Consider the following 22,799-nt stretch of genomic DNA (forward strand, 5'->3'; position numbering starts at 1 on the left):
ACTGGTGTGAAATCAGAAGTACAGATGGTTGTGTTTTTCTAACCCTGCGATGCAGTCAGAGGATGTACAGTATGTGTTAAATGATTGTATGGTTTTGTTTTTTTTGGCCATGTCAATAAAAATAGCAACATAATCCCTAGTAATTTAAACGAGAAAGAGAGATAGAGGAGCATTATTTAGAATTACATGATCAAATAATCCTTTGTCATTTTAATGTAGTGTTACGTGGTGACCTGTACATCAACTGCGATTCAATTATTTAAAGGGAAAAACCATTTCTGGTTTTAAGAACACCGACTTCCCTTATCCTGGACCAGACACTCCCTTAAGAGAATGACTGTACTAAAGCTAAAAACAAAGATAGCGACTCGAGTTCAGACAACAGAGCTGTGCTGCGGGTTCCATTTTCACAGTAAATTAAACAAACTGTGCAACTTGGCTGGTGTAAAATATCACTTCACCAGTCCCATAAGAAAGTCTTCTGACGCTGTGAAAAAGCTTTAATGCCATCTGTAGGACGTCAGCTGTAAAAACAAGAAGAACTCTGAATGACCTTGATTGCATGCATGTGTAATGAACATGTTGCTGTTTGGATAAAGCTAGATTTTGAAGGAAATATTGTCAAAAAGATCCATATTCACTTCACATTGCACTTTAAAGCCACAAACTCAGCTTCTGTTTTTACTCTTGTACTGAACAATGGCCTGATGGGGAATCAGTCTTATATCTGAAGAGCCTTTTAATTGGACTTCTATCTGCATAATGGGGTCTAAATCAAACCAAGCACAGATTGGACAGAGGGTTAATGAGTTGTCAGGGAAGGAGAACAAAAATAGACCATCTCGACTCCACTGGGACTCTCCTCTCTGCAGCTGAAGCTTAACTCTGCATCAACGACACACGCAAAAACTGAGAGCGTCCACTTCAACGCAGAGCCGTGGCCAAACCCCGCGTTTCTGCTGAGCCCAACACCGCATTGATTAAGATTCTCAGAGGGAGGGTTCAAACAAAGGTTGACCAGACTGCGGTCGTCTCCCACAGCCTCGAAGGGAAAACAGAGGGAAATGCAGATAATGTGTTGATAAGCAGTTAATGCACATCACCAGGAAGGCTAGCAGAGTCCGCTGAATGCTCTCCCACTGGAAGCAGCTTTTGATGTACTGCAGAGTCGACATGATCGCCCTGTAGAGTGTCTGAACGCGCAGCACGTTCCTCGCCAGAGCCTGAAAGAAAGACATCACAAACATGCAAAACAGATACATATTATTACAGCAGTTATGTAAAAATATGGATAATAAAAGACTTAATGATGTTTACGCACTGATCATTCCAAACTGGAAAGAGCCGGGGGTCAGGTAGTGATTAGATTAGATTATATCAGACTTTAATTGATCCCACACTGGGGAAATTCACTTGTTACAGCAGCGTTTGGGAGCAGACAGAACAGGACTAGGATTTAAAATAAGTAATATAAAATACACAAATGCAAAAAAACAGCACAAAGTACTATTTTGTACATGTTTCCGTATATTACAAAGCACGTCTGATTAGCTGTGGATGTGAGTAAAACAGGAGAAAAGTGCAGTGACACACAATTATTATTAAACATGATTATTGCACTGAAATAATTATTGCACATGCATGTGCAACAGTGAAACTACAGGTACTATGTTTTGGCTATGGCCACAGTGGTCACATGTCAAAGATGTCAGTAATCTGACCTGATTTTGTCAAGCAAGCCACTCAACATTTAAACAAACAGAAAAAAAAAAACTGCACGTTACAACCCGAGGCCCGCCGAGTGTAAGCCAATTTTGGCGTCAGGGAACAATGTTTTGTCTCACAACAATTAGTCTTTGTGAGGAGTACAGACAGTCAGGCACCCTGTGTCACAGCCTGTCATGCACACTGTACATCAAATCAATGTGGAACAGTGGACAAGAGCTCAGTCACAGTTGGGGTCAATTAAAGCTCAATGCAACTAATTTGGTTAGAGGGAAGGCTTGCCTCTGGAGTGGTTGGCTTTTAGAAAAATTCAAGGGGAAAGGTACAGTATTTGTGTGCACTGATAAAACTGACAAAGAAAGATGGAAAAGACACATTTTAAAAGGATTTGTCCAAGAACTATTTTCACTATAACCAACTGAGAGTCATCGCTTACAGATTCTTCCCTCGATTGTTACAGATTTAAAGCTGAAATTATATTTATTGATAATTTCTTTTAAAAATTACAGTAAAAAAAAAAAGAAGCAAAAGATTCAATATCACACAAGATTATGTGGTGTTTGTTCACAACTTCAAAGCTAAGAATAGTTTTGGTACATTTCCTTGGAAAAAATACAAAACATAAGTATTTGCCAATTAATTATCTGTAAGTCTGATTTGTTACAAAGTTGTTGTTGTTTTTTTTTTGGGGGGGGGGGGGGGCTAGTTTTTTAAACCCTGGATTAAATATTCCAATATTATAACTGTGACTAACCTTTTTGGAAAATTTGGGATTATCCTCCATGAACATTCTCTCTTTGGGTTGGAAGGTTCTTATACTTGCTCTGACCTGATGAGAAGAATGATGAAGCAATGAGAAGAAAAAGAGAACCAGGCTACACATACTAATGCCCATCACTGCAGACCACACTCATACTTACTGGGTTAAAAATAACCTCCAGCTCCAGAGTGATGCTCCCCTTAGATGGCCCACTTAAGTCCTCTTTCTTCAGTGGGTAGGCGATCTGCTGTCCCGTGCGGATCTGCAAGACAGAAAGGGCATCAGGTACTGAACCCAGCCATGAACCTGACTATGAGTCATGCTTGATTTCATCTCAGCAAGTCTTACTCCCACTAAAGTGCCATCGCCGAGTGCAAACAGATTAGCCTATCGTGCAAAACACATCGAGTCAGCAGCAACTGGATTTGAGGTTTTTCTTGAAGACATTTCACCTCTGGTCTGAATAACGATGAGAATCTGCAAATGTATTTGCTTTTTGTCTGAATGATGAACTGTTAGTGATGTAGAGCGTACCAAGAGCAGGGGAATGATCACTTTCCCCAGGAAGTCTGGCGCCTTGTCTCCATCCTCATCAAAAATAGTCACCACCAGAACATCATGAATGTCTTTGACAGGGCTGCAGACAAAAAAAAAAACAAGGACATCAGGTCATTTGCACAAACTACCACATAGTGTCCCAATTTTAGTTTATTTGTAGCAACACAGCAGATACAATTTACAGGACACGTGATGCATGTGTGCAAGCATTTGATGTGTATTTATGATTAAGTGCGATTGGAAACTGACAATGTGAAGACTTTGTTCCACTCTGGATAGAGGCTCTTGTAGATGGTGTGGGTCTGAAGTCTGTCATTCCCCAGTTCCAACACACAGAAAGGGTCACTCTTGCCTATGAAACACAACAAAGAACACAACATTTAAACACTTGGTTACCTGATAATCACTTAACTGAAACAACAACAACAACAACATGACGAGAGAAGGTAAATCCACATGTACGACATTATTTACCATTTAAATCGGCAGCCAGCAGATCTACAGCCTTGATAACTTTGACTTGAAGGAAACCAACATCACGCATGTTTTTAAGGGAATTTTTCAAACTCTGTGGAGGAAAGAAGAAGAAGAAGAAAAGGAGCATGAGTGTTTGGAAACGTATAATAATTAAACGTATGCAACAAAATATCCATTATCATGTGATAAATGCACAATATTTTCTTTCTGTACAAGTGCATATTACAAGAAAATGTATAGTACATAGTGTATTAATGGATTATTAACCAAAGCTCTCTCATTTGTCAGCTTCTTAAATGAGAATTTTTCTGGTTTTGTTAGTTCAGCGACACAAAATAAAAATAAAAGGATAGATATAATAATTTTGGTTGGAGGAAAAGACATTTAAAGTAGCCATCGTATAGAGGTGTGGGGAGTGTTTTTCAATTAGTTTCTGGATCAATTCATTTAATGAACAAAATAACATAGGTATATTCAAATCTGTATATGCAGCATTTACCCTCCTCTAGATTGCTAAGTAAACAGCTCATTGTCCTCTTGTTGACAACATAAATACCTACGTTTAGATCACTTTTATTTAGGGCAACCTAGTGCACTGTTGTGCTACAATATCTCTGACACTCATACACATTTTATTGTGTACACTCACTTAGGGAAACCTCACTTCCAGCGATGCCTTCTCTTGTGACGGCAAGAAACAAGAGACACCCAGCTGTATCTTCACTTAACTCTCACAGACTACTGACATTCTGAAAGCTCTGCACAATGTCTCTACCTCATATTACAAACAAAACAAGCAAACAAAAAAAGAAAATCTTCGACAGCATTCTTTTACAGCAGAAATTGCTGTTGCAGTCTCTCTGCAGTTTTTCAGACAGATGCTGCCACCTGCTGGTCCTTCTTGTACTGGTCTTTTTACTCAAAATGGCCAAGGAAATGTTTTACCCCGAGTTTAACTTTAAATAAAAAGGAAATTAAATTAAATTTTAACTAATGATGGGACTGATATCAATCCTATGACAGATGTGTGAAGAGAATCAACACTGCTCATGGGATGTGTGAGGACAGATCTGCAACTGCACTATAAAGACAAAAAAAATTTTTTTTCAAAGATACTAACATAGTTTTCCAGTTGGTTCTGTTGTTCCAGAGGTTCATCGAGAGGTGCGGCGCAGAGATCAGAGATGGAGACGCCACTGCACGTTTCCAGGGTGAGAAGGAAAACCAAACATCCTCTGCCCTGATCCAAAGTGTGTGTGAAGAGCTGCCTCTGATTGTAAGTGACTCTGGACAGGTCCACTTCAAACCTGGACACATATTAATGTATTTATAGCAAATGATTTCAATCTTGTCAGTCAGACTGTATATCTGTACAAGTGACAGTGTGACAGGTGCGTAATGTATAAACACACACGCACAGAGAGGCGAGTAAACACTCACGTTGCCAAACACTCCTCGGTTTTCCGTCCTTCCTTGGAACAGAGCTCCACCTCCAGGATTTGTGGAGTGTCCAGGAACAGATTAAAGGTGAACCTCTCTCTCCACTGAGGATTAGTCACTTTACAGTGATTCTGGATCAAAGGGAGCAGCACAAAGTTTTAACATGGCTGTATGTCAACTTAAATCCAATTACTGAAGCTATTCAAGGCACACAACACTGCTACTGTCATTTCCCCAGTTATTTCTGTATGTTTTTTATCAATAGATTATGTTTGCATCATAAATACATTCATATTGTGAAATAGTTATTGTTCCATATCAAAATTAACACTTTTACTTTGAAATTATGGTAAAATGTCATGAATAAATCTAATTTATTTCACTCAAAAGTGTGGATTTTGTTTCACTCGACACCCCCTACGTAATATCCTTTTTCTACAAATTATACCAGTTAATTTTGTTTCCATTCAATATCACATATCATATCATAGACGTTATAAAACTCTGATAAAGCCTAACATCTCATAATGAACCATCTAAATTAACTCAACAGGATTGAATGTAATGGTAAATGTTTTACAGATGACCATTTTAATGTTTCTTGTGTCAAACCATAACTAAAAAAAAGAAATACTATGGCATCTGAACGTATAATGAACAATCCAAGTATGGCTTATAATGTTAAATATCAATTATAATATTCTTCTGAAGCCTTTTCTCTGTTTTAGAGTGTGTGTCTTCACAGTGTAGAATAGCAAAAAATGCATTGGATTTAATTTTAAATGTCTGCATTGTAAATAACCAGAGAAATTCAAATAAAAGCAAATATAACGCCTACATTATCAATTACATGCCACTGAAAGGTAAACAAAGTTAAACTATGTAATCTGTGAGCGAAATACCTGTGAGTTCTAACATCCACTTGAAAACATGTGCATTCTATACTACCTATATCTATAGAAAACAGGGAAGAATATAAAGGGGACAGAAAAATGGGAGCAGTGTGGTTTAAGTGGTAAATAAGAGGACAGAGTAGAGGAAGAGGAGTGTGAGAGGAAAACGGGGATAAAAAGGGAAAAGATGAGCTAGTGATGAACAAGAACAATTCAAGTGGAAGGGCGGGTGGCGTTAGGAGAGGTCAACAGCATTAGTTTGCCTTCCAGTACCTTGCTTTTGTATCTCAGCTCTCCCAGTCTGAAGCGAACAAAGAGCTGACCTCCCAAAGTGTCCAGCGGCAGCTCTTGACCTTCAACCAGTGTCACCGAGACAACAGACGTCCACAACTGACTCTTCTTTAGTGTTTCTGACAAACAGAAGCTCTGAGAGGAAGCTCCCGACTGGACGAGGAGAGGGGAGGAGAAGCATGGCAGGGAAAAAAAATACAATGAAATACAAATAAAAAGTACATATTACACTTTATATTTTATCTCTATATCTATATTTTAAACTATACTTTTTAAAGTCTCAAATTAGCTTAATAATGAATGCTTTGGACATTATAATCATCTCACTACTAAGACACTTAACAACCAAAAATCACTACATGAGAGAGCATCCTTTTCTTCTTATAAAACGAATGCTCTCTTCATTTGACTAAGAGCTCAGGTAAAGCTAAGAACTGTGCAGAGAAACATCTTATTATAAGATAATTCGTTGAGACACAATGCTGCCCGGAGATACATTTAACCCTTTCTAATTAACAAGTTGACCCCGCTGTCCTGTTCTGCCTCATGTACAAGAATAAAACCCTCTCGGCAGAGGAGAGCGAGCATCTGACATGCACTCGGCTCGCATTATTAGTGACGGCCGTTAAGTCATTCAAGCGGTTTCCAAACACACGTGACGTCACGGGGTCGGAGTCTGGGAAAGAACCACATTCACCATAAGAGGTTCATGCACTACAGAGGACAGTGTGTGTGTGTGTGTGTCCAGACAACAGTGTGATAAGCAAACAGGGCATGCGTGCATGCAGCAGCTGCTCTCTGGAGGAAAATATCTCCATCAGTGATAAGTCACAAATATTTGTGTAATTTTAACACCTCTGGCTATTTTACAGCCATTTCTGTAACACTTTAACATTTTAACTTGAATGATTATTAATCACTACATCACCTTCTGCTTATTATTGCAAACATTATACACATACCATATGCATCAACATATAGAGGTTTGTTTTAAGACCAAATAAAAGCCTTCAGATGTCATTAACATAATATATGATTGTTTATATGCATTTTATTTACACCAAACTAATAGGTGGATATGCTTGATTTAAAGTAATGTGTGTCCTGACCACGTTTTAAGTTTAACCAGAGTTTAAGTTCTCTAAACTGTGTATGTACATTCTTTTCAAGAAGCCCCTGAAGAAAGCAGTAATATGTAACATAAATAAATACTATGTTACAACCCCCAACTCCTGTTTTTTTTTTTATCTCCAAACAAAACAAATGCCTCCAACTAAAATAAATAATTCACAACTGGAGTTAGGCCTCTACACATCTACTTCTTCTAAAGTGATACGTTAAATTCAAACAATGGCACAAACTGTGCCCTGCAGTGCTGTGTGGAAGAACAACACAAAAGGCTTTCAAACAAATTGATTTGTGTATTTTACTTAGTGTAGAGAAACACAAACATGCAGTTACACCTGCAGTCATTGCATAATACGCAAGTGTCTGTCAGGTTTACTTTACCATTAAAACCACACTGCTTTGTTTATAGTTTAAAACAAATATAGCAATTTATTGCCGTTTTGTGCAAAAGCATATAACTAGCATGAAGTAAAATAAAACAATGTATTGAAAACAATGTAAAAACACACCTTAAAGATGTTTTTATGTACCTTGTGATATCCTCGTCTTAACTGTATCAAAGCAGATGCCTTAATCCTTAATCTAATCTAATGATCTCGCACTCTTTTTTTACATTTAGTAGAAAAATGCAGAATTCTAAGCAATGTAAATATAACTCATCAAATTCAGTCCAGTGTTTTCCCTCCCTCTTGTCTTACCCTACTACTTCTTTTTCGTATTTGCGGCCACCTCTGCCAACAGGAGCATGCATGTTAAGGTGCAAAACAGAAACACTTTGGTTAGTAGAGATAAACACAGAAACACTGGTTAAACAACATAAACATGGAACAATGATACACTGTGTGCACCAATCATGCCGAGTGTTTGAAAACATTCAACTGTGATGAGTTGTACTGTATTTGAGAGCTTGCCATACTTGGCCTCTTTTACTGTCTCCGTCTCTGACCGACAGACTCATGTCCACCAGCACGAGGCCCATGTCTTCCTCCAGGCTGTTTGGGTCGTCCAACGACAACGACAGCTCATTAACTCTGGGAGAAAATAATAAAAGCAGCTTATATCCAAGTTAAGATCTTGATGAAAAAGAGGTGAAAAAAACATTATGTGATTTTGCTTTTGTTTTTATTTATCCTATATAGTAATTTTTGTATTTTAAGTTTTAATGTTAGCATATTTTATGTGATTGATTTGATTTCAATATTAAACACAGAGAGTAAAATAATCGTTCACTCTTCTACTAATCTGCAGCTTCAGTAATGGGGGATTTTTTTTATTTTAATGATGTGAGGTTTGAATGCAGACACATCATTTAATAAAATGTACAAATAAAGTAATCTTTCTTGTGTCTTTCTAGTAAAAGTTCAGTTTTGCCGACACCACCAAGTTAAACTGTCACTACTGCGAGATAAGCATGATTAAGATTATATGGATTAATTTACAACACATCTGCACTTTATACAGCAACTTTATGGCAACACTGCATGCACTTAAGTGGACCTGATTTCAGGTGGTTAGGATGTTTGGAAGCCTTTCATGTATCAGAAGTAAGCGGAAGTCATATTTTATTACAGCGGTTGCAACACAAGGTGAGGTTTCCGTGTAAACGAGAGGTTGGGAGATGATAAGTTATCTAATCTTTACTTTATCCTGGGCCCATAGTAAACTTAGAGCCGATAATTTACAGGGAAATACAATGCGACAATGTGAGTATATAAAAAGTGAATCCAACCACTTATAACTACGGATGAGTTGAACAAGGCTGACAAAGCGTTATTATCACAGATGTAATTATACAACAGATTTGCAAAATGTGTGTTTTAAACTAGACTGTCCACCAAAGTTCAAACGAGTTTATCTTAACTAAAAAGAGCCTTATTAAAGTAGTGCACCATATGGACTCCTGTAAAATGTTCAGTGGTATGTCAACATAAGTATTGTAGGAAAGGATTTTGCGTTATATACAGCATGTTGCATACAGAAGAATAACAATAAAGATGACTTGATCAATAACGGTCAATCAAAAATATTTCAGTATGGCTTCATGAGCTCACATCTACACATTAGAGCTCACATAGAGTGGTCCTGTTGCACATAATATATGTTAGTTACGGAGGTCTACTTACATACATTAACTTGTTTTTATGGTCAAAAACCTCCTAGTTGCTGTAAACGAGCCGATAGAAATCCTCTTTTCTGATGCTGTTCCCCATCCGCGATATTTCAGACATAAATCTCACCCCCAGAAGACAGAGTCTTGTGATTGGCCAGTACCCGGAAGTGACATATTCTCTCAGAAGCGCAGCTCCCCCCTCTGAAACGATGCACTGCAACTCATTATCAAAACATTGTTTTAACAATTGTTTTAACTAGTGCCTGGAGCAGGATGAGCTGCTGTTCCGGAGGACCGGTGTAACTGGACCGGGTTTTTTCAGAGATCTAGCTGAGCCCGAGATTACAATAAAACACAGCGTTCTCAGCAGTGGCTGAACTGTTTGTTTAGAACCTTCAGGGCTTCTTAAATAAGGTAAGGACGCAGATACACACTAAAAAACAGCGTTAATTGGAACTTCCGGTCTAGGTCCGCTTTAATTACAGTGCAGCTGCAGCTGCTGCACTCACCCACCATGAGGTTACTCACTTGTCTAACTCCAGATCACTCAGGGTGACACTGGTGGAGCCCATGAAGTCATCAGTGGTCAGGTCATGGTCATACACCTACCATTGTGGACACAGAGAGTGACCATGACAGATGTTTCGCAAATGTGACTGATGAGCAGAAACTATTGTAGTAGGTTTTATAAGTGAACACACTTTGAATGTTTTACTGATCATTCACAGCTATCACAGGGGAACAAATAAATCTTATCTAATCTATCTTGGCAATAATTCATATTTAGTTAAGATTTGTTTTGTCATATTGCCCAGCGAGAGCTGAACTACAAACAATTCTATTGTACTGTATACAAATGTGCTGCAGCAGAAACTTGCCGTGAGATTTCAGCCTGATAAGTGAGTGAGTAAAAATAAAGCTGACCTGTGGTTAAGTACAGTGGTAATAAAATTCACTAAATGACCTGAACATCTAGTTCATGTGTTGATTCATCAAATGCAATTTTAATTATTAAAGTAAAATAAAGACTATTTAAAGAGAATAATATCAATAATAATCAATGAAGAGTGACAGGCATTACCTTGATGTACAGTTTCTGATTCAGATCCTTCACGGGTAGAGAGAATGTCTCGTTCCATGTGGGGTTGAGGTTCTTGTAAATCGTTTTGCTTTTGTAGAATGTTTTTCCCTCAAGTTTGAACTTCACGTAAGGGTCACTAGTACCTGAGAATGATAAGCATCAACAGAAACATTACTACAACTCAGGTTAGGTCATACAGGATGATACTCATCACACGAATCACAATGTATCACAGGGCTGCCACTTGACAAGGACACACAAAGATTCACTAGGACCCTGTCACATAGGATTAAACATACATATTTAGTCTGAAATTTATGGCTAATTATTGTTAAATTGTACCGATTGATCTGATCTGGAAGTAAATCTAGGATAAAGCTTTCAAGTGTCACACTTTGCTTAATGAAGAGCCAGAACGCCACAAATAGGTGGTACATTCTACTGACGAGATAAGGTCTTTTCCCCCATGAATAATAACAATCAAAGTAAAACAAAATAACACAAGTATATGTGAGCAAATACAACTAAAATAAATAGGTACATAGGTAACAAATGGTGTACATCCTCATCTCCTCGGATAAATAAAGGTAACAAAATGTTGTACCAAAAATAGTATTTATTGGCGTTTGAATTCATAGTAATATAGGACTTTATCTTTTACATAAATGGTCTATGTTTCATTTGAGCTTTTTGTTAAAAGCACTACACAAATGAAATGTATTATTATGATTATCATCTCTGAAAATCCAAGCAGATTTCTCATTCTAACTGAGACATAAACCAGTGTCACCTCAAGTCTCTATGGAGGATGTGGCTAATCACTCCCTAACCAAAGCAACCACAATTTCCTGTTACAACAACAAATCAAAATTCAGCTTATCTACTGTAAAGCAACAGCAAAACTTGACATTTTATATTTATTTATCAAAATACTCTGCCCAGAGAGTAAAAAAGGTGCAACTGTTCTGCCAAGTAACCAGCTGGGGGCAGCAGAAAATCAGGAAGAGTTAAGCAGCTTCTATGTGGTTTTGATGTTGTAATACTATTGTAAGCATCACATTATAAACCCATTAAAGAACAAAGGTGTGTTTTCCCATCAGCAGATGTCTGTATGTGCAGTGCATGCAGTTAATAATCTGATCAAACAGAAACACAAGTGATTGTTCATGCACAGCTCTAAAAAGACCATATGGTTTAAAACTAATGTGGTGAAACCAAAGCCACCTGATGCTTTTTTTCCCCCTTCCCCTTTCATCCGGCATTATCTTTTACCCGGAGCCTGGTTGTGTAAATATAAACCCATGTGAGCGAGAGAAAAGGTCTAGCAAACTGAATGCTGGGTGTGGCTCAGACAGGTTGTAATACGCTGTGTGGAATCCTGCCCCGGCTGTTACAGGAGCTGCACAGCTAACCTGACACTGACACTCACTCTGTGTTTATAAGTCAAGCAGACATTCCTGTCTGACGCTAACAAAGTCACGGCGAAAGACATAAAATGAGGCAAATGTGGGCAGACACACACACACACACACACACACACACACACCTGCACAGGACACACAAAAATGTCACACTCCTGTGGGTAGACATGACCTCAAATGTTAAGTTGATAGATGTAGAGAGTCGATACACAGGGACTGAATTACTAAGACATACATTCAAAAAAACAACTTGAATGAATAACAGTAACAGCAACATACATTATGCGATAAATTAAGTATGTGATGATGAGATCGGTGATGAGGTCCAAAAGTCTGTGCTTATTACAATACAAAGTCACTTTTTTTGCTCCTGTGATGTTGTGTAAGTGAAGCATGTCACAGTGGAAGGAAAACACACTTTCAGAATCTGTAAATAACTCAGAATGCCCCTCAGGTGACTTTGTTTTTCCATATAGAGAAAACAGTAAAAGCTGTGAGAGACAGATTTTTGCCTAGAGAGGCACAGAGAGCTGCTATATTTGTAGTTCTGTGAAAAACCAACACTATTAATGAGCACTGGAAATTATACCAAAGTTACACTAAAGACTATTTTATTTGCAAACAAAATCTACAAGGTGGTAGAAAAAGAAAATACAAACTGCTTTGTGAAAATAAATGAGGTAACATTATTTGTATGCTGCATCCTTCATCTGAAAACAGGCTCTTTCAAGCAAAACTATAAGAGCTGACATTAGCATATGTAAGTGTGTATACAGATTAAAGAAACAGCGTGGTATGTTTACAGTCACACTCTAACCTGCTTGCATCTATTTCACTTTACTTCCACAATGTTCTGCTGCCTCCATCTGTCTGGACAATGAATTAATCACTTCTTGTTTGCAGCATAGGAATGTCACAGCATGATATGAGATGTAAACAGAAGAGAGAGTCATGCGTGTGAACTCATGGTTTGACTATGACAATCAGTACGTTTACATGCACAGTTTCGAGTTAAGGCCATAGTCCGACTAAGGCAGGCAATCGACAACTTGTGGAGAAAATCCATTTATTGGCCGTGTATGTCTGACTCGGCCTCCATAGGTGGCGCTATATCACTCTATAAGCTAGTGCGAAGTGAACCAGTTTCCTGCTGACCTTTACGTCCAAGAGAAAAACAAACAGCGAACAGCGAGATGGGCGGTGAGAGGCTGTACATGTCAATCGTGATACAAATTGGATGGAGCGTGGCTCTTGTGTTTGCTGTGTTGTATAAAGAAAGACGTCGCAGCTGAATGATTTTCCAGCAACAGTACTGCAGTTTATACAACGTCGCCTTCTAAGTCCGGGTAAAAGACCGGGCAGAACACCAACTCCGACTCCAGTCCCACTAAGCGCACACATGCAGGAGTAATCGGACTAGGAATCACATTCCTAGTCCGATTATCCAGATATGTTAGACCGACTAAGCTCGACTTTAGTCGGACTAAAGTGTTTACATGACATGAAGAAAACCACAACCACAACAACAATAATCTTAGTCCGACTAAAATCAGACTTGCATGTAAACGCACTGACTGGTTTGAATGTAAGAGGCATTTGTTTGGATGTAAATGTTGCGGACTGCAGTTTTAAATGCTTTGTTTTAAATGTTTTCAAATGCTGCTGTAATTATTTATTTTAATAGCATTTAACAATGCTATTAGTATTAGAAAATCATTACAACTGACATTCTGACAGTATATAAATACAATTATACATCTGTTCCTGGAGTCTCTTTTCTATCCATCTCTTCTCTCTTCACAATTCTCGATGATCTGCAAAGGCAGATGGCTGCACATTTTTAAACCTGGCTGTGCCAGAAAAATTCTTCCTGTTAAAAAGAGGAGTCTTTATCTCCCAATTGTTCATTGTTCACACAGTGCTCATTTTGTCCAATATATGCTCCAAACCAAAATTCATAAAACACATGAACAATGTTAAAACATTTTATGAAGAATAGCACCCAGAGAGACAACATATAATAACCCCCCAACATATACTAACCCCCCAAAAAAATATTTAAATATGTTTTATATGTACAAGTTGCAAAACAATGATTTGGTCCCACATCAGGTAACAGGAATATAAAAAAAGGCTAATGTGAAAAACACAAAACACGTGGGGGGGGGGGATCCTGGTTCACTTCTTAAGGATTTTATTATTATTATTATTATTATTATAATAATTGTTATGATTATTATTATTATAATTGTTATTATTATTATTATTATTATTATTATATAGGAGCAGAAGTAAGAACTTTTCGAGGCCTTCCCCCAAATTACAGACGTGGCAGAAACTGAGGATCTTGTTGATATAGGCTTTGTTGAAAACATGCAGAGCGTGTCGCAGGTATTCTGCATACATTAAATGAGTCCTTTGTGCTGCACAAGTCGGAACAGAACAGCTGGCACCTTGTGCATACAATACAGGTTCTGCTCAGTACACTCTACTGTATTACTCCTGTCTGTATGTAAAATGATCCTACGCCTTTTTGTGAGCATCCCTGTTGTCCTGTAGCATCGCCTCACTCTCACATGCACACATGACAAATCTAATACTCTTGATAATGACGGTCTCAGTGATAGTGATAGTGTTGATGCTGGTACAGAAGACGGTGGGTGCTCTTACCACAGCGGTCCCTGATGACCAGGTTGCGTCCTTCCTTCAGGTTGATGGTGAGCAGGAAGGACCTGGAAGTTTCCCTGATGCTCTCATACACAGTCGGAGACTTGTTGCCCATTTCAGTCTGAACACACAACAAAAACATCATCATTACTTGAGTTATTACTAATGGTGTCAGCAATTATAATGAAACCTATGTATATATGAACATACAGTACAGACAGTTAAGGCAGCTGCACATTTAGCACAATTGTATTGAAATAAGATTACATGATATTATATAAATAAGATATAATGTTCATGGAAATCATTGTGTAAGGTTGCATGATGCCCATTGCACGACAAGCACCATCACATTTATACTATGGAGTTTGACAATGACACTCCACAACACAAGACTAATGAAACTATTGTTGAATATCGTGGTAAATTAAAATGCAGTACTGTGTAAGATGTAAACCAGGGACTGAATACAAACTAGGGCTGAGCAATTAATCCTTTTCAAATAATTAAAATTTAAACCTTCACGGAAAATACACATTTTTAAACCCACATTTGAAGCCCTCTGAGAAGTCAGAAGTTAAGTATAACATAAATACCGGTAATTTGACATCTTAAATCAAGAAATAATAATGTGCTTTACTATGTTTTTATTGTAAAACAGTACATTTGTTTCTGTTCGAAAAATCTAAATTAGATTAGTTATTCTCCCCAAATCATTCAAGCTGAAAAAAAACATCATAATTTGAGGCTTTGACATTTATCAAAGAATCTTATGGGATGTCCGGGTGGATAAATGTCACCAAAAGATCAGCAGGAGTCTGATGATGCAGCGTGATCCATGCCCTTAAACACTTCAAACAAAGAAAATCCATGTGTAGGGAGTGGTCCACAGACAGTGCTAACACAGTCAATAACCATAGCTGTGAGATCACACAACCTAACACCACAGAACATGTCTGAGCTGAAAGAGTTTATGGAAAGAATGATGGGAAAAAAAATTCCTCCTGAATGATGTGCAGCGCTGATCCGCAGCTGCAGGGGGAGCTTGTTTCGGATCATTGTCATACAAGAAGATTAACCAGTTATTAAATCACAGGACAAACTTTCATTCATCAGCACTTTGTATGTGTAAGAGGTGTTCTAAATAAAGACATGACAAATTAATGATGTAAGTTGACTAGACAGGGACAAAGAAAATAAGACATCCCAAAGTACGCAAACCAGTAACACAAGGATTTGTTTTTGTTGAAACCCATGCAGATTTAGACTTTTGTATTATTAAAGGAGTCATATTATACCGTATTTCTCCAAGTTAAACTAGTTCCCTGGTGTCCTAATGAACATGTCTGTGACATGCTTTGGTCAAAATCCTATAAGGATGAAGCACCACAGCAGTTCAATCACCCTGCCAAAACAGCCCTGTTAAGATTTAGTAGTATCTCTTAAACTCTGAAACTTAAGGGACAGGAAATTACATCAGTCACAGAGGCTACTGGGAGCTAACAGCTATCAGTTAGCATTTTGAAAAGTGATCATTTGCAGGCTCTAGCACAATTCCAGGAATTTAGCGTCTTGTGACGTCCCAGTGAGCACGGAAGTCAACATCGCATGTTTAATCACCTGTACTTAGACTGAGGAGGACCACAAATACATGAGTGAGGCATCTTTTTTCACACTTAGCCGACTGATAGGACCTCCAGAGTCCGAAATTTAAAAAAAAAAGTAGATTTTGCATAATATGGGACCTTTAAAAGGTAGCTGAATTTACCTATACTTAACCATATTTATACGTTATCTGCATTTACTTTATACAATATTAAATTTTAGCACACACCTTACATTCATACATTCACTACCAATAATTTGGGTAGAGTAAACGTAAAGACGTAAGCAGGAGAAAAAAGGAAGGAGAAAGCAACATGAGTGACAGTCACACAGATATTTAGTGGCTTTTGTGCTGATTTTAAAGACACATTTGACAATGACAGTAATGCTGTTGTCGCGTTGGTTTTGTTGTTGCTGGACAGGTTTTGTTGCCTGCATGCACACCTAAACCATGATTACTATTGCACAAAATATTAACATTTTTAAAAGCATAAAATTGCTTTCAAATAAAGTAAATATTTAATTGAAGCTTGAATTTAAATCTCAGTTGCAGTACATGCAAGTAAATCCCTGTTAAATTATTCAAATTTTTTGGATAACCTTTTTGGCCAGCCTTATATATTCCACAGAAATTGTACTTACAGACTTACTTACAGATGTTTTAATTAGAGCTGCAACTTACGTTTTTTTCGTAATCGATTAATCTGTCAATTATTTTCTTGATTAATCGTTTGGTCAATAAAATGTAAAAAAAAAAAAAATTAAAACGTTGACCAAACCTGGAAATGACAATTTTGTTCTTGTCTTTTGTTTTGTCCACAAACAAAATTATTCAGTTTTAACGATTTCTCTGCTGTGTGGAGCAAAGAAACAAAGAAAATATTCACATTTAGGAAGCTAAAACAATGTGAAATCTTGTTTTAATAAAGCTTCAAACCAATTATTAAAATAGTTGACGATTAATTTAGTTATCGGTTAATCGTTTCAGATCGAGTTTTAATCTCATTTTTAGATCCAATATAGAGAGTTCTATGAAGGGCTCTCTGCAGTTGTTTGCTATCTACATTTACTGTCCATGACATGACGACTATTTTAATCACTCTCCACCAAACCATGAATCTTAAATATAAAATAAAACCAAGTTGCCTAGAATCGTCAGACTCAGCTTCCCATCAAACCTTTGACATCACTGTGTGTCGGCCAGATCACAACTCTGTTATCTGGAAAAGATTCAACAAAAAACCTGGCACAGCCGCCAACAGATTTAACCACACAGATTTAGCTCCGGATAAACATCTAACCACAGTTTCAGCAGAACGCTATCATATGTGAGATAAGACAAATCATCAGTATAAACCATGAACTATATCAACGATAATTCAGCTCAGGAACACAGAATCACTCATGAACCAATCTACAAACAGCTCTTACATTTTGGTCGTCCCCGTCCTTTAACAGATGACCGATGAAATCATGATTATTGTACTGCAGAGGAGACACACGTAAATACATGTCATACATCTGAGAGAAGAAAAGGATTTCGACAGCATGCAAAGTCCCAAATAATGGAAAAGGAAAGTTTCAGTCTGTCGGTCAGTCAAAGGATCAGGAACTGATCTCTCCGGTATTACTGACACTGGGATAAATCCTTTAAGCATTTATTAAAAATTCCAGCATCCTGGGGACTGAACAGTGTTAAATCCAAGACCGTAGCAATAACAAAAAAAGTAATGCGCTTTTCTGCATTCTCTCCGTCTCTCTATAATTCTGACCCTTTGATGAGACTAGAGGTAGTTCATGTTTTGCCATGAGAAAAACAGCCCCGTTTATTTACTAAATAGAAGGAAAAGGAGGGGAACAGTGTTATTATTGGCAAAATAAAGCTGGAGGTTTGACCTTTATGGGGTTTTTTTTAATGAAAGATATCAGAGCTAATAAATAAATAAAAAAGATATATGATAAAATATTACAATTGAATAGTAATTAATTATCTAATAAAATAAATACTTATTTTAAATAGCATTTACTGTGGTCGATGTCTCAAATCTACATTTTCATCTACATGGCAGTGCACTTTTAAATAATCTAAAAAAACTAAATAACAAATACTGGCAAATAACGGTCTCAAATTTTAGGTTTGCACTGCTGGTTGAACAAATGAATGTTACAAAGTGTTAGAGCTGCCACTAAGGATTATTTTCACAGCCGATTAATATGTCGATCATATTCTTGATTAATAGATTAATCCATAAATAGTAAAGTAGAAAATATTCACATTTAAGAGATTGAAAAATCAGAAAGCTTGTTTTAGTTCTTAACCCTATAAAGCCAAACGTATCATATGTGATACATGAGTTTTTGAGCCCAAAAGTTTGTTCAGAAGGACCAATAACTGCTCCAGTTTCAAAGAATTTGAATTTTCTGTCAACTATTTAATGGTTTGGGCTTTACAGGGTTAAAAAAAAAAAACACTCAATAAATCTATGTTCAAAATAGTTGGTGATTAATATAGTAATTGATTAACCGAGAATTAATTTCGTCAAGTCATTTTATTACATTATCTTTATAATACAGCAACAAATGCATCTGTTGACGACCTGCATTTACATTAATGAAACAGTGAAAAAAAATCACTGTAGTTTCAGTTTAAGGGAACATGGTTCAGAAGACTAGAATGGTTTATGACTAGAATAACCTGCTCTGTATTCCCCAGAGCAAAAACCAAATACTGTTCCCTGCCTGGTCACCCCACTTTGTTTTCAAACTGTTCAAAATCCATTTTTTTACTGTGTGCACTGCAGTAAAGCAAAACTAGGGAATTTTAATCATGTGCCATCTTATGATAGTAAAAAAAAAAAATCCTAGCTGCTCACTCCCATCCAAAATCCTTCATGTGGTTACTAAAAGTGCCCATTCCTGTCAGTGTGAACGAATTTAGGATCTCAAAACAAATAGTAATTGTAAGTAGGTAAGCACACAGTGAGGAAGAGCCGTGCTAACAGCTCTGAAAGGCTGGTTTTGAAACTAATGCACATGTAATGGTTTCCCCTGTTGAAATAAAATAAGATAATCCTTTATTAATCCCGCTCCAGGGGAATGTGCAATTATACAGCAGCAAAGACAGTCATGGGTAATACATAGATATGCATTTTTACATTAAAAATGTGCAGTATAGACTGAGACACTACAATATATAGCACAATGTACAACTAAGACTGTAGGGAAAATTGTGGAATGAGGATTATGTCACTGCAAGATTAAGAGCGAAAACATCACCAAAGTGAGCAGAATTTATTCCAAGTGGGTAGAAAGACAAATTTCCCCAAAAAACTAAACATCAACAACTGATATTTCAGACGAAATGTTGAGAGCAATCCAGAAACAAACACATCCTCCTACACAGACCCAGAACTAAACTCAAATTAGTTACATGTGCTGTAAATTAGCATGTGATGACACTCAGCCAATCCCAGAGTGCCAGAACAAGGATGTACTGTATATATATTGTAATAGAGTGCCGACTTCTTTTTCTATTTGGACCGATCTGATTGGAATAATCCAGTATTAGATGTTGAATTTAATTCAACAAGTACTGAAAAGAGCTCCAACAGTGCAGTGACAACATCGTCATCACTGTTAAGACTTTCAAGGGTGTGGTGTGAATAGACAACATTCACTATTTGCTATCAAGGTTCAACAACAACAAGTTTAGCTCAGTCGTTTCTGGAGAACCAATATGACCGGCCTCCAGTTCACCTGTCCTGCTGCATTCTAGCCACACCCCCTCTCTGAATACACTGAACCGAGGGAAAGAATCTAAAAGTAAATTGTGTGTTACACTTTCTCTTCTAAAACACTAATTAGCAAAGAGTGAAGACAGAGTGGTATATAATGTATGTGGAGATGATTTTAAGGAATCAATTTGTTCAATCCACTAAATAAGGTATTGACAGAACTATGAGCTATGTATAGAAGTAATACATTCACTGAACGGGTCCATGTGCTGTTTAAACAGAGTCATTTTGAGGTATAAAGGACCCAATACTGGTTATCCTTAACCCTAGTTAAATGGAGGCACTAGCCCATGAAAGCCAAGAAATCTCAAGGTAGTTTGAATGTACAATACTGGAAATCATACACTGTGAAGATAAATGTTTGGAAAAGTCCTTCCCAAGTTGACACGTGGAACGTTAACGCCAACACACAAACTGTTCACACACACATTTAACTAAAAAACAAACGCATGCAAATAAACTGTTCACCACTTCACGGTGATGCTGTGGTTTACAGCATTTATTTGAAAATCACTACGAGACTAAATTAAAACTTGGTTGACGGTCTTAGTTCTTACTTTTACAAGAACGTAAGATTTAAATGTATTTTTTTTTTTCAAAATCCACATAATTTTTGGGGAGTATTTTAGACCACACAAGTTAAATGGATTTCAAATAATCTAAATAAGAGATAAATATTAATTTGAGATCTCCTGCTGACTACACCAGACCTGAAGAGATCACAGCAACAGTCAGCAGTGTATGAGAGATGATGAGCATCAGAAGAAATATTTGCGTCCCACAACAAACACGCTTTAATACTTAAAAAAATCCTTAAGAAAATCCTTAGCTATGAAAAAGTTGCTCCAACCGTTTGACCTCAATGTCACTTATTTTACACTCATCACCTCATGTGTTATGAGGCCTTCTTCAAAAACACACTGACATGTACTTTTTCTTTCCTCAAAACACAGTCATATATCCTTTTTTCTTATATACTTTTTTGTCACTATACAAAAAACATTTTAGATTTAGCCTAAAATGTCCATTTGGTGCCCATATTAAAATCATGGTCACTGTCAAAATGATGTTATAAAGTTATGTATCATTAAAGTCAACTAATAATTATTTTCAGAAATGATGAATCCGTCAGATAATTTCTAAATTAATCAGTTATTTGTTTGGTCCTGAAAATGAATAAAATATGAATAAAATAAAATAAAACAACTATCAGTGTTTTTTAATCCTGGAAATGATATTTTCAAATGTCTTGTGTTGTCTACTTGTGTTGTAAATTTTAATGATTTCTTTGTCATATGAAGCAAATAAACTGAAAAAATATTCACATTTAAGGAGCTGAAAACTTCCAAAACTTCCACTTCAACGAATGAAGTGATTATCAAAATAGTTGACGGTTAATTTAGTAATTGATAAGTAATCGATTAATCGTTGCAGCCAAAATTTCAAGACATGGAAAACACACAGAGCAGCAAGTGTTTGCTCAGTGCCGCTGAAGACTATTTGATTGGACCTCCCATTTCTTCTACATCCGACTAAGTTAAACCTGGTATGTCCTGTACAAACACACCTGACACCTCACGCCTACCAATGTGTACCAATGTGAACACAACACACCTGATCAGAAACACTTCACCTATTTGTCTGTGTGGTACAGGAAAACTATATACTGCACAGTTATAGACAAGCTTTTTTTCTACAAAAGCAGTCAACTGAAAGATTAAAAATGTGTTTGTTATTTTTAATATTGGTGCAACTTTTTCCACAAGAATTGTCTGTACCTGATTGCTGTCCTGTGAGGTCCCCAGAGGACAGGTCTGGGCTGTAGGCAGTCATCGTGTCTGACAGGTCTTCAGGCTCCATGCCTCTGGCAGGTCTGTAATCTGGGTTCAGAGAGCTCCTCTCCACCTCACAGAGACTGTTAAACGACTCCTGCGAGGAAGCCCAGTCTGGACAGTCTGCGGGCACATTCAGTCTGTCTTCACTCCTCCCATCTACTCCACTGACTACTCCCATTTTCAGGCCACCCCCACTTCCTGTTTGGCCTCTAGAATGATTGAAAAGTGGTGTGGAAGGGTTGCTGTAGCTGGGATTGTCGCTGCGTTGTAGCTGTGGGCTGGAGGAGATGCTGGCGTACTCTGGCCTCAAGTTCCTCATGTCAGGAACCGAGGAGCTCATCCGACTATCCATGCCATGTTTGAGCCGGTCAAGTGGGTGGCTTGAGCCGCCCTTTGGTCGCCGGAGATGTGGCAGCTTCTTGCGAAGATGATGCAGCATGCCTGGCTTCTTGGAGTCCATGATGAAGGGGAGGTGAAGTCTGAGTCTAACATCTGGACATCACTGAATGCTGTGGTAAAGAAAAAGAATCAGAGGTGTTTGTTAAAATCAACTTCGTGTTGTGTGACATGGTGTTTATGATTCTGTCTAACAGCAGCTATGACAACTCATCAATTTCTATCTAAATTACTTTTACAATTCCAGAATAACATCTTCTAATAAATCTGAGTATCGTCTTTAATCATCTAAATGTTTACATGGACACAAATACTCAGAATAAAAGCCTGATTTGGAATAAAAATGCTAAAATTAACAAAATGTTAACTGCTAAATGCTTGCGATTTTTCAGGCTCCTAAATGTGATTTTCATGTTTATTTGCTCCAAAACAAGACATTTGAGAACATCATCATTGCGAGGTTTGGGAAACACCAATCAACATTTTCTGGACCAAACATCTAATCTATTAACTAAAACAAAATCAACAAGTTAGTCGTTCAAATCATTGCAGCCCTACAGTAATTTAAATGTGCTTTGATGTAAACGTCCTCCTGCTCTCTCCCACTGTTTATTAAAG

At 37.4% G+C, this 22,799-nt stretch overlaps 1 protein-coding gene across 1 annotated transcript in view; it reads right to left on the reverse strand.

Annotated features, from left to right (window-relative positions):
* LOC310937039 (multiple C2 and transmembrane domain-containing protein 2-like) overlaps positions 1–22,245 on the reverse strand; it is a gene marked incomplete at its 5' end in the record, with an annotated part of 29,720 nt that extends 7,475 nt beyond the window's left edge. Inside the window, 17 exon segments of the mRNA XM_083901230.1 lie at positions 1,104–1,223; positions 2,480–2,554; positions 2,646–2,747; positions 3,020–3,122; positions 3,293–3,395; positions 3,518–3,611; positions 4,641–4,827; positions 4,961–5,091; positions 6,127–6,297; positions 7,971–8,003; positions 8,189–8,303; positions 9,911–9,987; positions 10,464–10,606; positions 14,555–14,672; positions 17,588–17,641; positions 21,729–21,759; positions 21,761–22,245. Of these exon segments, the coding sequence (XP_083757356.1) occupies positions 1,104–1,223; positions 2,480–2,554; positions 2,646–2,747; positions 3,020–3,122; positions 3,293–3,395; positions 3,518–3,611; positions 4,641–4,827; positions 4,961–5,091; positions 6,127–6,297; positions 7,971–8,003; positions 8,189–8,303; positions 9,911–9,987; positions 10,464–10,606; positions 14,555–14,672; positions 17,588–17,641; positions 21,729–21,759; positions 21,761–22,245 (2,142 nt within the window).
* Between the last annotated feature and the right edge of the window lie 554 nt (positions 22,246–22,799).

Source organism: Microchirus variegatus, assembly GCF_963457635.1.
Source record: "Microchirus variegatus genome assembly, chromosome: 14".
NCBI classification, from domain to species: domain Eukaryota; kingdom Metazoa; phylum Chordata; class Actinopteri; order Pleuronectiformes; family Soleidae; genus Microchirus; species Microchirus variegatus.